The following is an 18,576-nucleotide window of genomic DNA, read 5'->3' as shown; positions in this document are numbered from 1 at the left end:
GCAGGGGAGCAGCAGGCAGAGGAAGAGGGAGAAGCAGGCTCCCTGCTGAGCGGAGAGCGCAATGCTGGGCTCTATCAGGAGGAGCCCAGGGATCATGACCTGAGCCAAAGGCAGATGCTTAACCGACTGAGCCACCCAGGCACCCCCAGATTTCCTATTTAAGATGAAGGACCGTGGCATTAATACTGCTCAAAGCCTGGCATGCAGCAGGCACTAAACAAACACTTAAGGTGAAAATTGTACATGTCATAAACAGAGCCATTTTCTGCGGGCTGTTACATTTCTTGGGAGCAAAGGGGTAGCAGATGAGGGCCCAGTCACAGAGAGGAGTCCCAGGTCCGACAACGAAGCCTGTGTGGGATTAGCTGGTAGCCGAGCTACTGGCCCTGGGAAACTGGGCTTCGAGGGTTTAACTCACGTGGCTGGGGATGAAAATGCAGGGCTGTTTAGAGTCTTGATGGAACCAGAGGACAAGTTAGACATGTGTCTTGGAGAATGAGTTGGGCAAAGGTACAAAGGGTACGTACAGCCTGCCCTTAGGGCTTCTGGGGTGGGGTGTCCTATAGGCTCCTTCAGTTTGGAGCATACCCGCCTTCTCTGGGGCTGCTTGAGCCTTCCCTCCAATCTGAGAGAGAAGGAGTGGACACAGGGCCAGGGAGACCTGAACCCCAGGGTCCGGCTCTGTGTGGTGCTTGATGGCCCTCCTAGAGCTGGAAGGACAAGGAGTCTGATCACCTGAGCAGAAGCCCCACGGCAGAGCGGTGTGGGGAAGGGCACTGGGCTGGGGGACTGGGGTTCCAGTATGGCCTTCATTCTGTCTTCTGAGCGTTTACAGATCCTTCTTGTCCTCTGTGACCTCAGCTGTGAAACAGGGACAATGAAGCCAGTCCCTGACCTGACCAATTCACAAGCTGATGGGAGGCTGGAAAGAGATAATAGGGATTGCTGTGGTAGGATATGGAAGGTGGTGACAGACCACTGTTCCTGCCATAGCAACAGGGATCTGTGAACTCAAAGGCAGATTGAAATAAATTATCCAAACTGAAGAGCACAGCAGACAAAAATTTTTAAATGTTTCCTTTAAAGCCTTAGGAAAGCTGTGGAGACACACACACACACACACAGGCTAAGTGAACTAAATTACAGAGAGGGCAAAGCCTTTCAGGAGAGAAGAGATTGGNCACACACACACACACACACACACACACACACAGGCTAAGTGAACTAAATTACAGAGAGGGCAAAGCCTTTCAGGAGAGAAGAGATTGGCAGCTGCTTTCACACTGCCTGAGTGGGGGGTGCTGTCTAAACTGGGAAGTGGAGGAACAGGCCTGACAGGCGGAGGGACTTTGCTGGGAAAGGAGAAAATGTCCAAACTGTCAACAACTGGGTGAGCTCCTCTGGTCTATCAGAATCTAGAGGAGCCCCTTGGGCACCTGGGTGGCTCAGTTAGTTAAGCATCTAATTCCTGATTTCGGCTCAGGTCGTGATCTCAGTATCGTGAGATCGAGCCCCATGTTAGGCTCTGCTCTTAGCATGGCGTCTGCTTGAGAGACTCTCTCTCCCTCTGCCCCTCCCTGCACTCATGCTCTCTCTCTCTCAAAATAAATAAATAAAAATCTTAAATAAAAAATAAAATAATCTAGAGGAGCCCCAAATATAGAGCTATCCTCTACTAGCTGGCCTGCCAGTTCTCCTCCATGGAGCTTTGGCTGAATAAGCTTCAGCTGTGGGTAGGGCTGGAAAGCAGAGATGATAGATGGATGATAGATAAGTAGATAGAAACACAGAGAGAGAGAGAGGTGAGAGAGGTATCTCACAGGGCTTAAATCCAAAGCCCTGCTGAAGGGGGAGGGGAGCTGAACTCACCCTTGAAATATTAAAACCTCAGTGAACTGAAACTAACCCAGCTGCCATCTTGCTCAACTCTTGATAAGATCAGTGAGATAACCCCTCAGGCTAGCAATCTGACAGAGGAAGATAAGAGCGGATAAAAAAACAAGATGCAACCATATGTCTATAAGAAACCCACTTGAAATATAAAGACACGTAAACGGAGAAAGATATACCACGTGAACACTAATCAAAAGAGAGCAGGGATCGCTATATTAATTTCAGGCAAGGCCGACTTCAGACCAAGGGTAGTCACCAAGAATTAAGAGGAGCATTACATAATGATGAAGAAGTTAGTTCTCCAAGAAATCATAACAATCCCCAATGCGTATGCAGCTAACAACGGAGTGTCAAAATACGTCAGGAAAAAATTGACAGAACTGGAAGGTGGAACAGGTGAATCAACTATTGCAGTTGGAGGCTCAACAGCTCTCCATCAGAAGTGGACAGAATCGGGGCCCCTGGGTGGCTCAGTGAGTTAAGCATCTGACTCTTGATTTTGGCTCAGGTCATGATCTCAGGGTTGTGAGTTTGAGCCCCACATTGGGCTCCACACTGGGCATGGAGCCTGCTTAGGATTCTCTCTCCCCCCACCCCTCTCCCATCTCTCTCTCTAAAAAAAGACAAAAGAAAGAAACAGAGAGAATCATCAGGCAGAAAATCTATAGACTGACTCATTTAACATCAGAATACATATTCTCAAGGTCACATGGAATATTCACCAAAACAAATTACAACCTGGGCCAGAAAACACACTTAAATATAAAAGAAGAGAAATCATACAATATCTGCTCTCAGATAAAAAGAAAGGAAACTAACAATCAATAACAGAAAAATAGCTGGAAAATCATAAAATATTGGGAGATCAAACAACACACTTCTAATATGTGGGTTAATGAAATCTCAAGAGAAATGTTAGAATATTCCGAACTAAATGAAAGTAAAAATACAACTTCTCGAAATTTGTGGGATGCAACAAAAGCAATGCTTAGAGGCAAGTTTATAGCATTGAATGCACATATTAGAAAAGAAGAAAGATCTAAAACTAATCATCTAAGCTTCCACTTTAAGACACTAAAAAAAGAAGATTAAATTAAATCCAAAATAAGCAGAAGAAAATAGTAAAAATCAGAGTAGAATCAATCAAATTGGAAACAGGAAATCAAGAGAAAATCAATGAAAACAAAAGCTGGTTCTTTGAAAGGATCAATAAAACTGATAACCCTTTAGCCAGTCTAACTAAGAAAAAAAGAGAGAGGACACAAATTACTAATATCAGAAATGAAAGAGGGGACATCACTACAGATCCTTTATTAGCAGGATAATAAAGGAATATTATGAACTACTGATGCCCACAAACTTTGATAATCTCGACAAAATGGACCAATTCCTTGAAAGATACAACTCACACAAGGGGAAATAGACAATCTGAATAGGTCTATATCTATTAAAGACATTGATTCAATAACCAATAACCTTCCAAAACAGAAAGCACCACACCCAGATGGGTTCACTGGTGAATTCTACCCAGCATTTAAGGAAGATACTATACCAATTTTCTACAATCTCTTGCAGAGGATAGAAGCAGGGGGAATACTTCCTGACTCATTTTATGAGGCCCTAATCACCCTAATACCATAATCAGACAAGGACATTACAAGAAGAGAAAACTATAGATCAATACCTTTCATGAACACAGATGCAAATAAAAGCTTGGAGAATTCATTGCTAGGAGACCTACACTACGAGAAATGCTAAAGGAAGTTCTTCGGGCCAAGGGCAAGAATCCCAGATGGAAGCCCAGACTACCAGCAAGAAAGGGAGACATCAGAAATTGTAAACGTGTGGATGAATATAACAGATTGATTTCTGCACCCACATTTTAAAAAAGACTTTTGACTGTTTAAAGCAAAAAAATCGTAAGAATGCAGAAGTAAATATATGGTAACAGTAGCACAGAGGACTGAGAGGGGTAAATAAATTATATTGTTGCAAGACTCATTTATTATCCTGATGTGAGCGATGGCTGTGGGGTGTACCCATTTGCAGAGACTCATCGAGCTGTATGCTTAAGATTCGTATGTTTCATTGTATGTTAATGACACTGTACTTCAGTTAAGTACTATTAACATGAAAAGAGAGAACTATGCAGAGGTCTGTAAGCTGTGGAGGACACACGAGTAGAGCGGATGTTTATGTTTTGTCACTGGGGAGTCAGATCCTGCTCCCTGGAGGAGGCTGTTACGAGCTGAAGGTGGAGCAGGGCTGAGAGGTCCAGTCTGCTTCCTGTGGTGCTGCCAAGGCAGGAATTTCCCTGCGTGATTGACTCCTGCTGGAGCCCGTCTTCATGCCTTCATGGGAGCTACAACAGGGCTTGGCCTGTGAGATGAAGGGCCTTGAAGCCTGGCCTTCCTGTCCTGGGACTCGGTGGGGAGGGGGACGGTGGGGAGCTGGAAGACTGCCCACCCCCTTTCCGGGACCCTCTCCTTGTGGTGGGGGAAACTAGAATGTCAGCCTGGAAGGGACTTCTGATTCAATTTGCTGCTGCTGTTTTGCAGAGAGAGGATTTGGGGCTTAGAGAGAATTAATTTGAGAAATTGGACTTGAAAGCAGTCTTCCTCTTTGTACTAGAACAGCTGCCTGGGGCCCATTTAAGCTTGTCTTCCTTGAACAAAGCCAGAGAATCTACAGTTATCCCTTCCTCTGCCACTTTTTAAAAAATCCTCATCCCACCAATGCCCTTCCTTTGTTAGCTCTGGGGGAAAGCAGCTGCTAAAACTAATTCATACTAAGGCATGAGTGGCTGATACACATTTAAAGCCTTCCTAAAAGGGCATGCAGATTAACCACCTCCAAGAAATTGTCCTAATGATGTGGTCCCATCCAGTATGGCAGGCTGAGGAGAAGGATTTGGGGCCAGGGTCAGGCAGAGGTGAGAAAAGAGTTGCCAGGCTGCAGGCAGCATGGTGTACAAGAGAAGGCAAGGTTCTGTCCCTGCTCTAACTCACTGGCTCATCTTGGGCACATTAGATGACCTCCCTGGGCCTGTTTCTTCCTCTGTAAACTGAGGGCTGGACACAAGAATGGCTCAGAAGTCCTTCATTTCTGACATCCTAGCCCTTTTCACGTACATCCTTTGAGTGAGTTTACTTTACAAGAGTGGTTTTGCTACCATCTTTGGCTCTTATGACCAGTCTAGAAGGAGAGTAGAACCCCAGGTATGGGGGTCTCCATTTTCTAGGTGAGGAAATGGGGCAGAGAAGGAAGGCCAGTCAGTGGGATGGACACTGAGTTTCCCCCATCCCCAGGCTGCCTCCTGCAAGGGGCTGGAGGAGACTTCTCTTTTCTTTTTTTTTTTTTTTTAATTTTTTTTATTATGTTAGTCACCATACAGTACATCCCTGGTTTCCGATGTAAAGCTCGATGCTTCATTAGTTGCATATAACACCCAGTGCACCATGCAATACGTGCCCTCCTCACTACCCATCACCAGTCTATCCCATTCCCCCACCCCCCTCCCCTCTGAAGCCCTCAGTTTGTTTCTCAAAGTCCATAGTCTCTCATGCTTCATTCCCCCTTCTGATTACCCCCCCTTTCTTTATCCCTTTCTTCCCCTACCGATCTTCCTAGTTCTTATGTTCCATAGATGAGAGAAATCATATGATAATTGTCTTTCTCTGCTTGACTTATTTCACTTAGCATTATCTCCTCCAGTGCCGTCCATGTTGCAGCAAATGTTGAGAAATTGTTCTTTTTAATAGCTGAGTAATATTCCATTGTATATACGGACCACAACTTCTTTTTTTTTTTTTTTGTTGAAGGGCATCTCGGCTCCTTCCATGATTTGGCTATTGTGGACAATGCAGCTATGAACATTGGGGTGCATATGGCCCTTCTCTTTACTACGTCTGTATCTTTGGGGTAAACACCCAGTAGTGCAATGGCTGGGTCATAGGGTAGTTCAATTTTTAACTTTTTAAGGGACCTCCACACTGTTTTCCAGAGTGGCTGTACCAACTTGCATTCCCACCAACAATGTAGGAGGGATCCCCTTTCTCCACATCCTCTCCAACAATTGTTGTTTCTTGCCTTGTCTATCTTTGCCATTCTAACTGGCGTAAGGTGGTATCTCAGTGTGGTTTTGATTTGAATTTCCCTGATGGCTAATGATTTTGAACATTTTTTCATGTGTCTGTTAGCCATTTGTATGTCTTCATTGGAAAAGTGTCTGTTCATATCTTCTGCCCATTTTATGATTTGTTTATTTGTTTCTCGTGTATTGAGTTTGAGAAGTTCTTTGTAGATCTTGGATACCAGTCCTTTATCTGTGGTGTCCTTTGCAAATATATTCTCCCATTCCGTGGGCTGTCTCTTAGTTTTTTTGACTGTTTCCTTGGCTGTGCAGAAGCTCTTTATCCTGATAAAGTCCCATAAGTTCATTTTATCTTTTATTTCTCTTGCCTTTGGAGATGTGTCGTGAAAAAGGTTGCTCTGGCCGATGTCATAGAAGTTGTTGCCTATGTTCTCCTCTAGAATTTTGATGGATTCCTGTCTCACATTGAGGTCTTTCATCCATTTGGAGTTTATTTTTGTGTATGGTGTGAGAGAGTGGTCAAGTTTCATTCTTTTGCATGTAGCTGTCCAATTTTCCCAGCACCATTTATTGAAGAGACTGTCTTTTTTCCACCGGATGTTTTTTCCTGCTTTATCAAAGATTAGTTGCCCAAAGAGCCGAGGGTCCATTTCTGGGTTCTCTATTCTGTTCCATTGGTCGATGTGTCTGTTTTTGTGCCAGTACCATGCTGTCTTTGTGATCACAGCTTTGTAGTACAGCTCGAAATCCGGCATTGTGATGCCCCCAGCTTTGTTTTTCCTTTTCAACAGTTCCTTGGAGATTCGGGGCCTTTTCTGGTTCCATACAAATTTAAGGACTATTTGTTCCAGTTCTTTGAAAAATGTCCTCGGTATTTTGATCGGGATAGCATTGAAAGTGTAGATTGCTCTGGGTAGTATGGACATTTTAACTATGTTAATTCTTCCAATCCATGAGCATGGAATATTTTTCCATCTTTTTATGTCTTCCTCAATATCTTTCAAAAGTGATCTATAGTTTCTAGGATATAGGTCCTTTACGTCTCTGGTTAAGTTAATTCCAAGGTAACGTATGGTTTTTGGTGTTATTGTAAATGGGATGGATTCCCTAATTTCTCTTTCTTCAGTCTCGTTATTCGTGTATAGAAATGCAACTGATTTCTGGGCATTGATTTTGTATCCTGCCACCTTACTGAATTGTTCTATAACTTCTAATAGTTTGGGAGTGGATTCCTTTGGGTTTTCCATATAGAGTATCATGTCATCTGCAAAGAGAGACAGTTTGACTTCTTCTTTGCCGATTTGGATACCTTTGATCCCTTTTTGTCTTCTGATTGCTGTTGCAAGGACTTCTAGTACTATGTTGAATAATAGTGGCGAGAGTGGGCATCCTTGTCGTGTTCCTGATCTTAAGGGAAAGGCTTCCAGCTTTTCCCCATTGAGAATAATGCTTGCAGTAGGCTTTTCATAGATGGCTTTTATGAGATTGAGAAATGTACCCTCTATTCCTACACTCTGAAGGGTTTTAATCAGGAAAGGATGCTGTATTTTGTCAAATGTTTTTTCTGCATCAGTTGAGAGGATCATATGGTTCCTGAGTCTTTTCTTGTTGTTATGATGTATAATGCTGATCGATTTGCAAATGTTGAACCATGCTTGCATCCCAGGGATGAATCCCACTTGGTCATGATGGATAATCTTTTTAATGTACTGTTGGATTCTATTAGCCAGGATCTTGTTGAGGATTTTGGCGTTGGAGGAGCCTTTTCTGCTTGCCAGAACCCTGGCTGCTTCCCTGGCCTGCCCAGGGCAGCAGTGCTCTCCCCGGATGGGGCCCCAGAGAGAAGTAGGGGACTCCTGCCAGAGGGGCTGTTCCTTCTCAGCTTCTCCCGAACATTAGGCCTCAGAGCCACCTCCAATAGCTTCGCCAATTCCCAAATGCCCCCCCCCTCCACACCTCCGTGCCTTTGCCCAGGTGCCCCCTCCACCCCAGCTGTCCTTTCCTGCTTCTCGGCCTACCACACCACTTCCATCACCGAAGTGGCTCCCTGTGACTCCCCATGGCGCGATGGTGGACAGCCGTTTCCAGCTGCCTCGGGGGTCTCCCTTGCTCCCTGTGAACTCCCTTGGTGGAAGGACCATGTCTGGTCCCTCTTGTCCACCCCCTCTCTGAGGCACAGTGCCTGCTTCTGGTCACGGTTCAGGACATGCGTTCTGTCACCTCCGTGGAATGGCGTGGCACCATGTCCCTGAGTGCCCTTGGGAGACGGAGGAACAGGCAGGCTGAGAAGCTACAAAGGCAGAACTCTGGTTTCAAATCCCAGCTTGGCACATAGGCGCAGGTGAACTGGGACCCTTGGCCTAATGCCTCTGAGCCTCCCCATAAAATGGGAGAACGGCACCAGCTTTGCAGGCCACGGTGATGAGTAAGGGAAGCGGCGTATATGGAGGGATGTGCTCAATGACAGTTGTCATCCTTACTCTTTACACTCCCATTACCACCTGGAGGACCGGGCCACTGAGCATCCTGTTTTCTCACTGTAAAGGGGAGTGAAGGTCCCAGTGCCGCCCACCTCCCCAGGCCGTGGTGACAGTTAGGGGTGCTTGGGTGGGGATGGTCGTGGGGTCAGAAGTAGTTAGGAGGACCTGGTGGGCCCCATGGCAACTTCCCACACTCACGCTAGGGCCGGGAGGTGAGCCGGCCCTGTGCTCCCTCGGCCACTGAGGAGCTAGCCTAGCCACTGTTCCTCTGAGCTCCCGTCCACAAGGCCAAAAGGGAGCCCGGGGACACTGGCGCCCCTCCTGGGAGCCTTGCCCAGCCCCTGTCCCTTGACCAGGGAGAAGCCCAAGCTGGTGTGCTCCTTTCTTGCTTTCAGGATTTAAAACTGTTTATTTCTAAAATAAGGGAGCAAAGCCTCTCAAATGGCAGTAGTTATGTGGTAATAAAAGGAGGCTTCTTGCGCTCTCGAGAGGGGCACCGAGGGAGTGAGGCGCCACACTGCCAGCCGCCAGTGCCAACTGTCAGAGTTGTGGGTGCCACTCCCTCAGGGACCAGGAGGATGGCATGGGATGGTGGGGGACAGCCTAGAAGGCCTGTCTTCCTGGCGCCTTCCCCTGGGCTGCATTCTACTCCAGGGAATGGGCTTCCAAACAAAAAGGCTCAGGAGCAGACCCCTGAGGCCGCCAGATCCTTGTCTGGCCCCCACGGTGGTCTCCCGGTGCAGGTGAGGGGCGTGGCCTTGTTTGCGGGACTTGCTATCTGATCAGAGAAGCCATGACCCCAGGCCAGGACGGACGGAACCTTAATAAGATGGTTCGCACTAGGCGTGGCGGCTCCCTGGCCACGTGTAAGCACTCTGGCTCTCATCGCACACCTGTTCCTGCTGAACCTCCAGGCAGCCTCGGGATTTCTCCTAACTTGGGGCTCCAGACTGCGACGGCCGGCGAGCAGACACCGAGGAGCTGCGGCCAGACCCGGGGTGCCCCCGAGCCCTGCGTGATGGGCTCTGCTGGGGAAAGCAGAGACTTGGCCAAGGCTGAGGGACCTGGACCGTTTCAGAACCATCATCCAGAGCCCTGTTTCCTCTTGCTCAGCCCCACAGAAGTCCATGTCAACGTTGCTGGGAGCTCCGGCCTTGTTTGGATGGACCATCTCTTCCAAAGTTCCCTGAAAAAAGGTGCAGATGGGGAAGGTAAGTCTGATGATGCCTGCTGCGTCCTGTCACTGCTGTCACAATGCTGGCTGGAGGGCTCACCCAAGTTCTTGCAGAGGGCGGCCGGCTCCAGGGAGGCTCTGACCCCCCAGCTGCTTGACCCTTTTGGCCGCCAGCTGCTGGGGCAGCTCCCCCCGACCCCGTGCGCACGTCCCTCTGTAACATCCTGTCACCCAGAAACCCCCAGCAATCATTACAAACAAACATGGCAAATAGGCAAAGAAAACACTAACAAACAGCAGCTTTAATTATCAGCAAAGCACAGGGAGATCACATTCCAGGAATGTATTTTAACAGGAGGCACCTCCCGGGGTGAAATGGAAAATACTAAGAACAAAAAAGCCCACCGCTGCCTCTGCCAAGCTCGCCTCCAGCGGCTGCCTGTTGTTTGAGAAGATCTCCATCTCAGGGATATTCAATTTTCTACTGTTGTTTTTTTCTCCCCCCCCCTTTTTTTTTTTTTTTTGGCAGAGAGGGTGTTTATTTTATTTTTTGAACCAGCAGCAGTAGAGGGAGAAATGGGGGAACAGCCAAGCTGGCTTGGGGCCTCCTTCTGCCTCTGCTGGGGGTGGGGCATGGGTGGCACCCCAGCCCCCTTTGCTGGGCCTCGGGCGCCACACAGCCTCCTGGTCTGTGACATTGCTGCAGGACTCCTGGTGTTAGAAGGAGTGGACGGGTAAAGTGCAGGGGGCGGGCACAGTGGTGCCCTGCCTGTGATTCTGGCTGGGGGTTTCTGGTGCCCAGCAAACGCCTTCAGCAGGCTTACGCTGTGGGGGAGGGGCCGTCAGCGGGAAAGACGCAGGGAAGGACATGTGAGTCCCTGCTCACCATGGGGAGGCACGAAGGAACTGGATTGATTCCACCCTTTACTCCCACCCCTACCTCCTATGGAGAAACTCAGGGTTGGTGGCAGGCCTGAGGTCACCAGCAGCCAGCCCGGGACCCCGCGAGTGCCCATCGTGGGTGCTCACCAGGGGCACTGAAGGGGCCTGACCACTGAGCACCTGGAGCTCCTCTTCTGGCTCCTCGAACCACAGGGAGGGGCCCACCCCAGGGGCAGGGTTTGTCATAGTGCAAGAGTTGGCGGGGGGTGGGGGACACCCCAGCAGCCCACCTTTGCAGAGTCCCTCTGCGTGTGCAAGGAGAAACCTCCAAGAGCGTGTGTGAGAACAGCCAGAAGTAGGACCACATGCAGAACAGGACCCTATTGGTGCAGAAAAATAATATATATTTTATGAGAAAATAACGAATATCTTGTTCCTGTATATGAAATTTAGAAGATTCAGAAGAAGACCCCAAAAAATGTTAATGATTATTGGGGAGAAGGAAACATTTCATCTTAGACATTTTGTATTTGCTTCAATTGTTTGCCATGAACGAGTATATATTTTTGCATGGAGTATTTTTATGAAAAAAATAATACTGGCTGAAGTTATCTCTGGGGACAGAAACTTGTTTTGGGGAACAGGAAGTAGTTAAAAGACACATTAGCATTGTCTAGAATATTCAAGTGTCTGCGTGTATGTGTGTGCATGTGTGCGTGTGTGTGTGTGTGTGTGTGTGTGTTTTCTCTTACAAAGAGATGTCTTGAGCAACTTAAAAACCTAGTAAGTAAATAAAAAATAAGACTCCTTGGTGCAGCTTCTGAGCCCCCTTTCCCCCCATACCTCCTCCACTGCCCCCCTGCCTGGGAGGCTCAGGTCTCAGGAAGGCAGATCTCTATCTGCAGCTGAAGGAAGGCCAGCAGAGGCCTCACTGGCTGGACTCAGGCAGGAGCCAGGCCTGGAGAAGCTGCATTCTATGGCTAGGGCAGCTCAGCTCTCAGGATCCCAGCTCCGTGGGCCTCTGGTGGGGCTCGGAGGCCACAGCACTTACCAATCCTGCAGTTAGCTTCAGAGGAGCACGGCTGGACCCAGGAGCCTGGCCCTCATCCTCAGAAATGGGTGGCGCTCTTGACATGGATCCCTGCCCCCTCCCCACGTGGGCAAAGCACCATTCCAGTCTCCAGAGCCCCCCAAGCCACTCTTGTTGCGTTCCCAAAGGGGCCCTGATGGACCCTGAGCCCACCAGCTGGAGGGTCCACACCTTTGCCTGCTGTGAGGCTTCACCAGCACGGGCTGGGGGAGGGGGTGTACTTGGGGGAGAAGGTCCCAGGCCCCTTCCCCCCGCCCCCCCCTGCTCTTCAGAGGCTGGCAGGCAGCGTTGTTCAGTACCTGACAGTTCCCTCTGCTCCCCCAGCTCCTGCTTCCCTCACTGTCACGTCAATTTGGACAGCTGTCATGCCAGCTCTGAAACACACCCAGTTGCCCTCACTCAGTTCTGGAAAGATCCCTGGACAAGAGCCAGGAAACCCAGCTTGGAGTCCTCACTCTGCTTCCACCAGTCTGGTGACCTTGGCAGACTTTGCCCTGGGGAGTGAGAGACCTACGACCTTCCTGCCCAGCTGGGCGAGAACATCAGGAGAGCTGAGGGCTGGAGGAGGCAGATGAAGCAGGGTCTCCATTTATTCAACATTTAGCATTTACCAAGCACCTGTAGCATACCAGGTGCAGTGCTAGGGGAGACCCAGATAAAGGAGAAGGGGTCTCTAACATTGAGGAGCTCACAGTGCGGTGGCCAGCTGAAAAGTGGACGGAGAATTCTGTGGAAGTTCTACAGTGAAGACCTTTGAGGTAGCAAAATGGGGCCTTGGGTTCTGCCTGGGGGAGCTCAGAAGTTGGCAGAAGAGGGAGAATTTGATCTGGGCTTTGAGGGATGGCTAAGAGTTCACCAATTAGAAGAGACCAGAGGGGGCCTATAGGCAACAGGCTAAACAAAGAGGAAGCAAAACATATTTCACCTGGAGATGCATGATAAGGGTTGTGGTGGAAGATGAGGCTGAAAAGGCAGATGGGCACCAGATGATGATTGGCCTTTGTATTAGACTATTTGTGGCTGCAAGTAAAAGAGTTGCCTAACTATAATGTGTAAATGCACATGGTGTTTTATTATGTCACGTAACGAATAGAGGCAGGGCATTGCCAGGGCTGGCTAATTTAGCAATGATGTAGATAAGGACCATTTTTTCCACCTTGGACTCGTTTCCTCATGGTCACAAGATGGCTGCCACAGCACTAGACAACATGTCCTCACACATCCAAAGACAGCAAATGGGCAGTTTCCCCAGAAGACTCAGCAGACTTCTCCCCAGGTCCCTTCACCTAGAATCGGGACTTATCTGAAAAGGGGGGCTGAAAAAGCAAGTGCCCGACATTTTCTCTCTAATGGAAGCCTGAATGGGCCAGTAAGGAAGAAGGATGGAAATAGAGGACCTGGGAATGGCCCTTGTTAGACAACCGGCCGTGTCTTCTAGGCTGATGAGTAAGGGCAGCAGCATGAAGCAGTGTGGCCAGGGTAGTGGTGGTGCAGCCTGAGTGCTAGGAAGCTGACCCGTGCATGCACACAAACACAGCAGTCCTCACATTATCCCCTAGAGGGAGGAGGGAAGGGTAACTGGCACAGGGTCACCCAGAAGAGCAGTGATCCAAATTGTTCAATGATTCCCTGAAGGCTGGCAGTCTCCATGGGGAGTCTGCAGATGGCAGTGGAAAGGGCAGTGGCCTCGGAGCCGAGGATAGGCTCAGGACACAGGGTGGGGCAGGGGGTCCCACCCCAAACTCTTGCCCATCAGTGCCTGAAATCTCCCTATGAGAGCTCCACTCCTTTGGATTAAGCGTCACCCTCCTCTATTTTACAATGCGAACACCCATAGCAAGGCAAAGACACTCAGGCCACAGGGGGAGGAGGTCGACAGAATGATCATTAGTCCAGAAAGGTCCAAGGGCCCAGGGCATCTTACTGGGGAGGAGGCTCTAAGAGAGAAGAAGGAGGCCGCCCAAGATGATCTCTGCTGATGGCCCTGGATGTTCCCAGTACTTCCTCTTAGAGGCCTCACCCGGCCACTGAGGAAGAAGCAGCTGACCCCTGTCATGGCTGTGGCCCTGAGGCCCAGGCTGGGGATGGGTCAGTCAGGGGAGCAGTGGGGACCGGAGGCAGAGCCTTCCCTGAGTGTCTGTGGGAGGGGCCCCTGCTCCCTGATAGCACCGGCTCTACCGTTCCACCCTCTTCCCTGGCGCCCTGGCACCCAGCTGAGGGCAGGCAGAGGGAAGGGAGGCAGGGCTACTGCAGGTGCTGTCTGGGAGCTGAGAGGGCCGTGGCTGGGCTGGGGGCTCTCCCGACCTCCGAGACCCCCTCCCTCACAAAGCAGAGCCATTCGGTCAGCTCCAGGCTCACCACAGGCAGATGTGAGAGAGAAAGAAGCTTCTCCCTTGTTCACACACTGTTACTCACAGCAGGAATGAATCCCACTGGACGTGAATCTCTTGCTTTTTAAGTCCTGCCAGGTGGCCAAGTGGCTTCTGGGAATGAGCTCCTTCACCAGCCATGCCCTCCCCAACTGTCCCTGAGCCACCAGCCCCCTTCCCTTCCACTTGGTTCCCTGACACACTTCATGTCCCCCACTGTCCTGTGAGTCACCCAGTCCCCCCTCAGCGTCCCTCCCACACAAGCCGATCATCATCCCTGTCTCCCTAGCCCGCTCCTACTGTGCGCGTGAGTGCTTTCATGAGGCTGACTGGAGGCGGCGGTGGGCAGGGGGGCAGGGCCCGCCTCTCACCTCCCAGCCCGTTCCCCGGGGCACTCTCTTCTGTCAGGTGGGGAGACTGATGGAGGGGCAGGGTTGGGGGAAGGCGATCCGTTCCCAAGAACCTTACGTAGCGTGAGCTTTCAGAGGCGTGACCCACTGTGTTGCTTGGGCAGTCTCCTTACCCCCAGCTCAAGGTCCACCCCTCATCGGTGGGCGAGGGGCCCACACTCCCAGCACTAGAAGTGTATTCCTGTCGGCATGGCACCGCGTCTCCAAGAGCCCCTCTGACATGGAGTTCCAGGAGGGGCTGCCAGGGTTGATCTTCAACTCTCAGCAGAGAGTTCATTCCTGGGCTACACAAGCCAGCAGCCCCCAGCTGGGGACAAGGCCTGGGAAGGCCCCTGACGGGGACTGGCAGTGCTGGCTTTCAGTGCTGTCCACCCTCCATCCCGCTCTGGGGCCACTTTTCTGGACCTCAGCTCCCCTTTTACAGAACGGGGGGGGGGATGTTCTATGAGCTTCCTCCTGGCTACAACAATGGAACGGACACCTATTTCTGTTTGCAGCTGTGTGACTTTGGTCAAATGGCTTGCCCTTCCTGAGCCTCAGTTTGATGCTATGTGAATGAAACATGAGAACCCCCGAAGATTAGATTTTTTGATGGAAGAATCGTAATTGCACTGACCCCCTAGCCCTTTTACACAAAGTGCTTTTGCACAAAATACCTCACTGGACCCTCCCAGCAACCCTGTGAGGTAGTGTGACTTTCACCCCCGGCTTACAGTTGGAGAAACAGAGGCCCAGCTAGAGGGGCACAGATTGGGAAATGGGCCTGGCCATTGGGTCCCCCGTCAGCAGACAAAGGCCGGGTCCCCAGGGAAAGGCCAGGGCACCGAACTAGGGAATGGTAACCCAGAAAGCCTGCCTCCTCGCCTTTCGCTCCTGGGTTGGGCATCTCTGGGAAGGCAGAGGAGAGGTGGCCCCTCCCCATGTGCGCGTTCGAGGGGGCAGGAAGATGCTGCTGACAGCTGCGCAGATAATCGTCACTTCTCCATCGCTGCTAATAGCATGTTTAGCTTGCCGACTTCTCTGTTTGCCTGGTGCCTCCCACGGCCCCGAGCTGGGAGACTTAGCTTCTGCTTGGGGCAGGAGAGCTAGGACAGAGGGGGCCTACCTGTTGCCCGGCCCTGACCACAGCCAGCGGTCAACCTGGACCCTGCACTTGGTGGAGTGCCCCGCAATTCCCGGCCTGAGCTTTGCTCACCTCAGGAAGCTCCCTCCGGGCTCTAGGGAAATGGAAAACACCTGCTGTTCTTGGAGACCCTGCTGCTCCATCCCTCGGAGCTCCAGTGTTCTATGCACCCCTCCTGCCCATGCAGGACCTGGCGAGGGAGGGCTCTGGGTCTGAATGGCTTCCTTGTGTTGGGAGTGGGCCTCACAGCGTGGGCAGCACTAGGACCAGCCCACCTCTCCATCACACTTCTGCTCCTCCTTCCTACCCTTTGACCTCCACCGGCCACCAGGGGACCCATCTTAGATACAGATCTGGCCATGCTAGGGCAGGACGGACCCCCAACCCCCAAGACACCGTCAATCCCGAGCTCCACCTGCCAGGTTAGTAGAAAAGCTAGCTCACACTCTGGGGGCTGCTTCTCCCCCCGGGCTTGTCCACAGACCCCAAACGTTCATGGGCTTCCCAAAAGCGCCCCAGCAGATTTCCCTCCTAGGGGGAGCTGACCCTTTAGGATGACTGTGCCCACTGCCCTTGGCCTGGGGCCTCGTTGCCACATGCTGGCCCTGGCTTCCTCACTCCTGAGCCTAGCACCTGCCTGACGAAGGCTTCTCCCTCAGAAGTCCATGGTCCTCTGCTGGGCCACATTCTGGTGACCCACTTGCCCAGACAGGAAGGACCCCACGGTGGGCAGCAGAGGGCAGCGGGGGCCGGGGAGCCAGGGGGAGTCCCTCTGTCCATCCCCGGTCTTAGGGAGGCGCGTACCTGATGATGTTATGATTCCTCATTTACTATGGCCCCCCCTCTGGAATGCTCCGTCCAGGAAGGCAGGGGCTTGCTCCCATCCGTGGTGGTCTCTCCAGCGCCTGGAGCAGTAGTACATGGTCCAGACCCGGTCACCATTGGTCGACTGAATCAATGGGTACACATTTTTGTTCTCTTTCCCTTTAACATTATTCACAGAGAATTTTCTGAGTTTGCCATTTTTCTTGGCTGCCTAGTAAACATGCTGCCTTATTGACACATCCTCCCTCCGCTCCGCGGCTCACGGGCCAGTTTGGCTGACTGCAGTTTTGTCCTATTATAAATAATGTTGCTATAAACAGCTGTGTACATATAGCTATTTTCCCCCTTGCAATTATGTCTTTGGGAGGAATTCCAAACAGTGGGATTACTGGGTCAAGGAGCATGGCATATTTATGGCCCTGGTTATGGTGGGACTGGCTAATTCTCAGCCCCCAGGCTGGCCCCAAGGTTTGTCTCAGAGTGCTGGCCGCCAAAGCCCCTTCCTTCCCTTTGGTGCCTGAAGAGGTACTCTCTCTGGCTCCTGATGGGCTGCGGGGCCAGGTGCAGTGGCAAGGGAGCTGTGCGGGGTTTGTGGAGGGGTCAGAAAGAGGGAGCTGTGGGAACAGCAGAGGCGGGCGTGTCCCCCAGTTCCCAGAGCATGGGAAGGCCACTTCCTCTCCCAGACTGCCCTCCTTCTCTGGGAGTTTCTCTTCCCTATCCTGGAGAACCCACCCCGGTCTCTGAGGGGAGCAGTACCCACCTGGGGGCTGCAAGAAGAAGGAGTAGACTCTGGTGCCTCAGAGATTTCTGGCTTTCCTCCTCAAGGCCCTTTGGTAGAGGGCCATGTCTGGGGGGGAGTAGGGGGTGTGGAAGCACATTTTGAGCAAAGGTCTGCATTGTTGTAGAAAAAGGGTCTGTGATCTGTAGTCTCCCCCAAAGTGCTCTGTCCACGTCCCTTTCTCTTTCCCTCGGCCCCACACTTCCTCACTCCCTGAGCCCCCTTATCCATCATCAGTCCCCAGGCCCAGCGTCCTGGGTGGTAGAGAGGGAAGGATTCGCATCAGCCCCTTCTGGGCCCCGATCTTGAACCTGCCTCCTACTGGAGGGCAGGGCGGCCAGAGTGTGCCCCCTCCAGGCATAGCTGTCCAGTCGTGGACTCACTCACAGTTCGGGAAGTCAGCCTGGTCCCTGGATGCCTGCACTTCCAGGGGACCTCTGAGGCTTGACCCCACTGACGGAGCCGGCCCCGTGACGAGCACCATCAGGGCCGGGAGGGAGAAGCTGGGGCTCCCAGTGGCCCTTGGCTCTCCTTGAAACTCTTTCCTGGGCCCTCTGGCTTCCAGGCATCCAGTGGCAAGAAGTTCTGGGAAACAGTGCAGAAAGAGCATGGGACTTCTCGTCCTGTCACCAACTGGCTGTGTGACCCACACTCCCTGCCCTCTCAGCCCACAGCCGTAACACTGGGGCCACTGACACTCACTCCTGCCTTGTGTGGCTCATGCAGCAGCTTGGGTCAAGGCCTCAGCAAGGTGGGCCTCACAGGGTGGCTGACCCACTGCAGAGCTAGCTTTGAGGCTGGACCCAGGAGGGGTGGGAGTCTGAAGGAGCCTGGTCCCCGTGTCCTGAGGTCAGCCCTTGGCCCAGTGCTAGGAATGCCTCTGAGTTAGGGGTGTCAGCCCTCTTTCCTCAGCCTCCCCTCCTCTTCCGGTGCCGCACTGTGCTTCACAGAGATGAGGAGCTTTTTGCTGGCTGATGAGGGAAACAATGGCTTTGGGAGTGTGTGGGTGCACATGGGGGGGACTGTGTGGGTTGTGTGATTTTTCCCGGACAGGCAGGCGTGAGAGGGAGAAGAAATTATTCTGTCTAAAATCTCAGAGACGAGCTCTTCTCCAGAGCTGGCAGAGTGACTGTTTCGTGGCTGGGTGGGGAGGTATGAGATAGGGTGGGCCATTCCCAGGGGCAGGCGTGAGGCAGGACAGGGCCAGGCCCTAGTGAGGGTCCCAGCAAGGCCATGACAACAAAGATAACCGGTTTATGTTTGCCCAGGCGTCGCCCCCTGCAAAGAGCCATGACACCCACAATGGCGGCCAGTCCTCACAGGGATCTACAGGGACTGTCAGGTGGCCAGGCATTGGAATGAGCCCAGTTTACAGATGAAGAAACTGAGTGAGGCTCCAAGGCGTTAGCTGACTTGCCCAGGTCACAGAGCCAGTTAGTGGTAGAGCCAGGGCTTGAAC

At 51.5% G+C, this 18,576-nt stretch overlaps 1 protein-coding gene across 1 annotated transcript in view; it reads left to right on the top strand.

The window, feature by feature from the left end:
• ADRA2B (adrenoceptor alpha 2B) overlaps window positions 1-10,073 on the top strand; it is a 46,849-nt gene extending 36,776 nt beyond the window's left edge. Inside the window, exons 2-3 of the mRNA XM_034659579.1 lie at window positions 9,381-9,677; window positions 9,996-10,073. Of these exons, the coding sequence (XP_034515470.1) occupies window positions 9,381-9,402 (22 nt within the window). The 3' untranslated portion in view covers window positions 9,403-9,677; window positions 9,996-10,073. The remainder of the gene's footprint in view (window positions 1-9,380; window positions 9,678-9,995) is intronic.
• The last annotated feature ends 8,503 nt before the right edge of the window (window positions 10,074-18,576 follow it).

The sequence above is a fragment of the Ailuropoda melanoleuca genome, chromosome 4 (genome assembly GCF_002007445.2).
Source record: "Ailuropoda melanoleuca isolate Jingjing chromosome 4, ASM200744v2, whole genome shotgun sequence".
Taxonomy (NCBI): domain Eukaryota; kingdom Metazoa; phylum Chordata; class Mammalia; order Carnivora; family Ursidae; genus Ailuropoda; species Ailuropoda melanoleuca.
The sequence above is the reverse complement of the archived record's forward strand: the minus strand, read 5'-3'. Positions and strand labels throughout refer to the sequence as shown.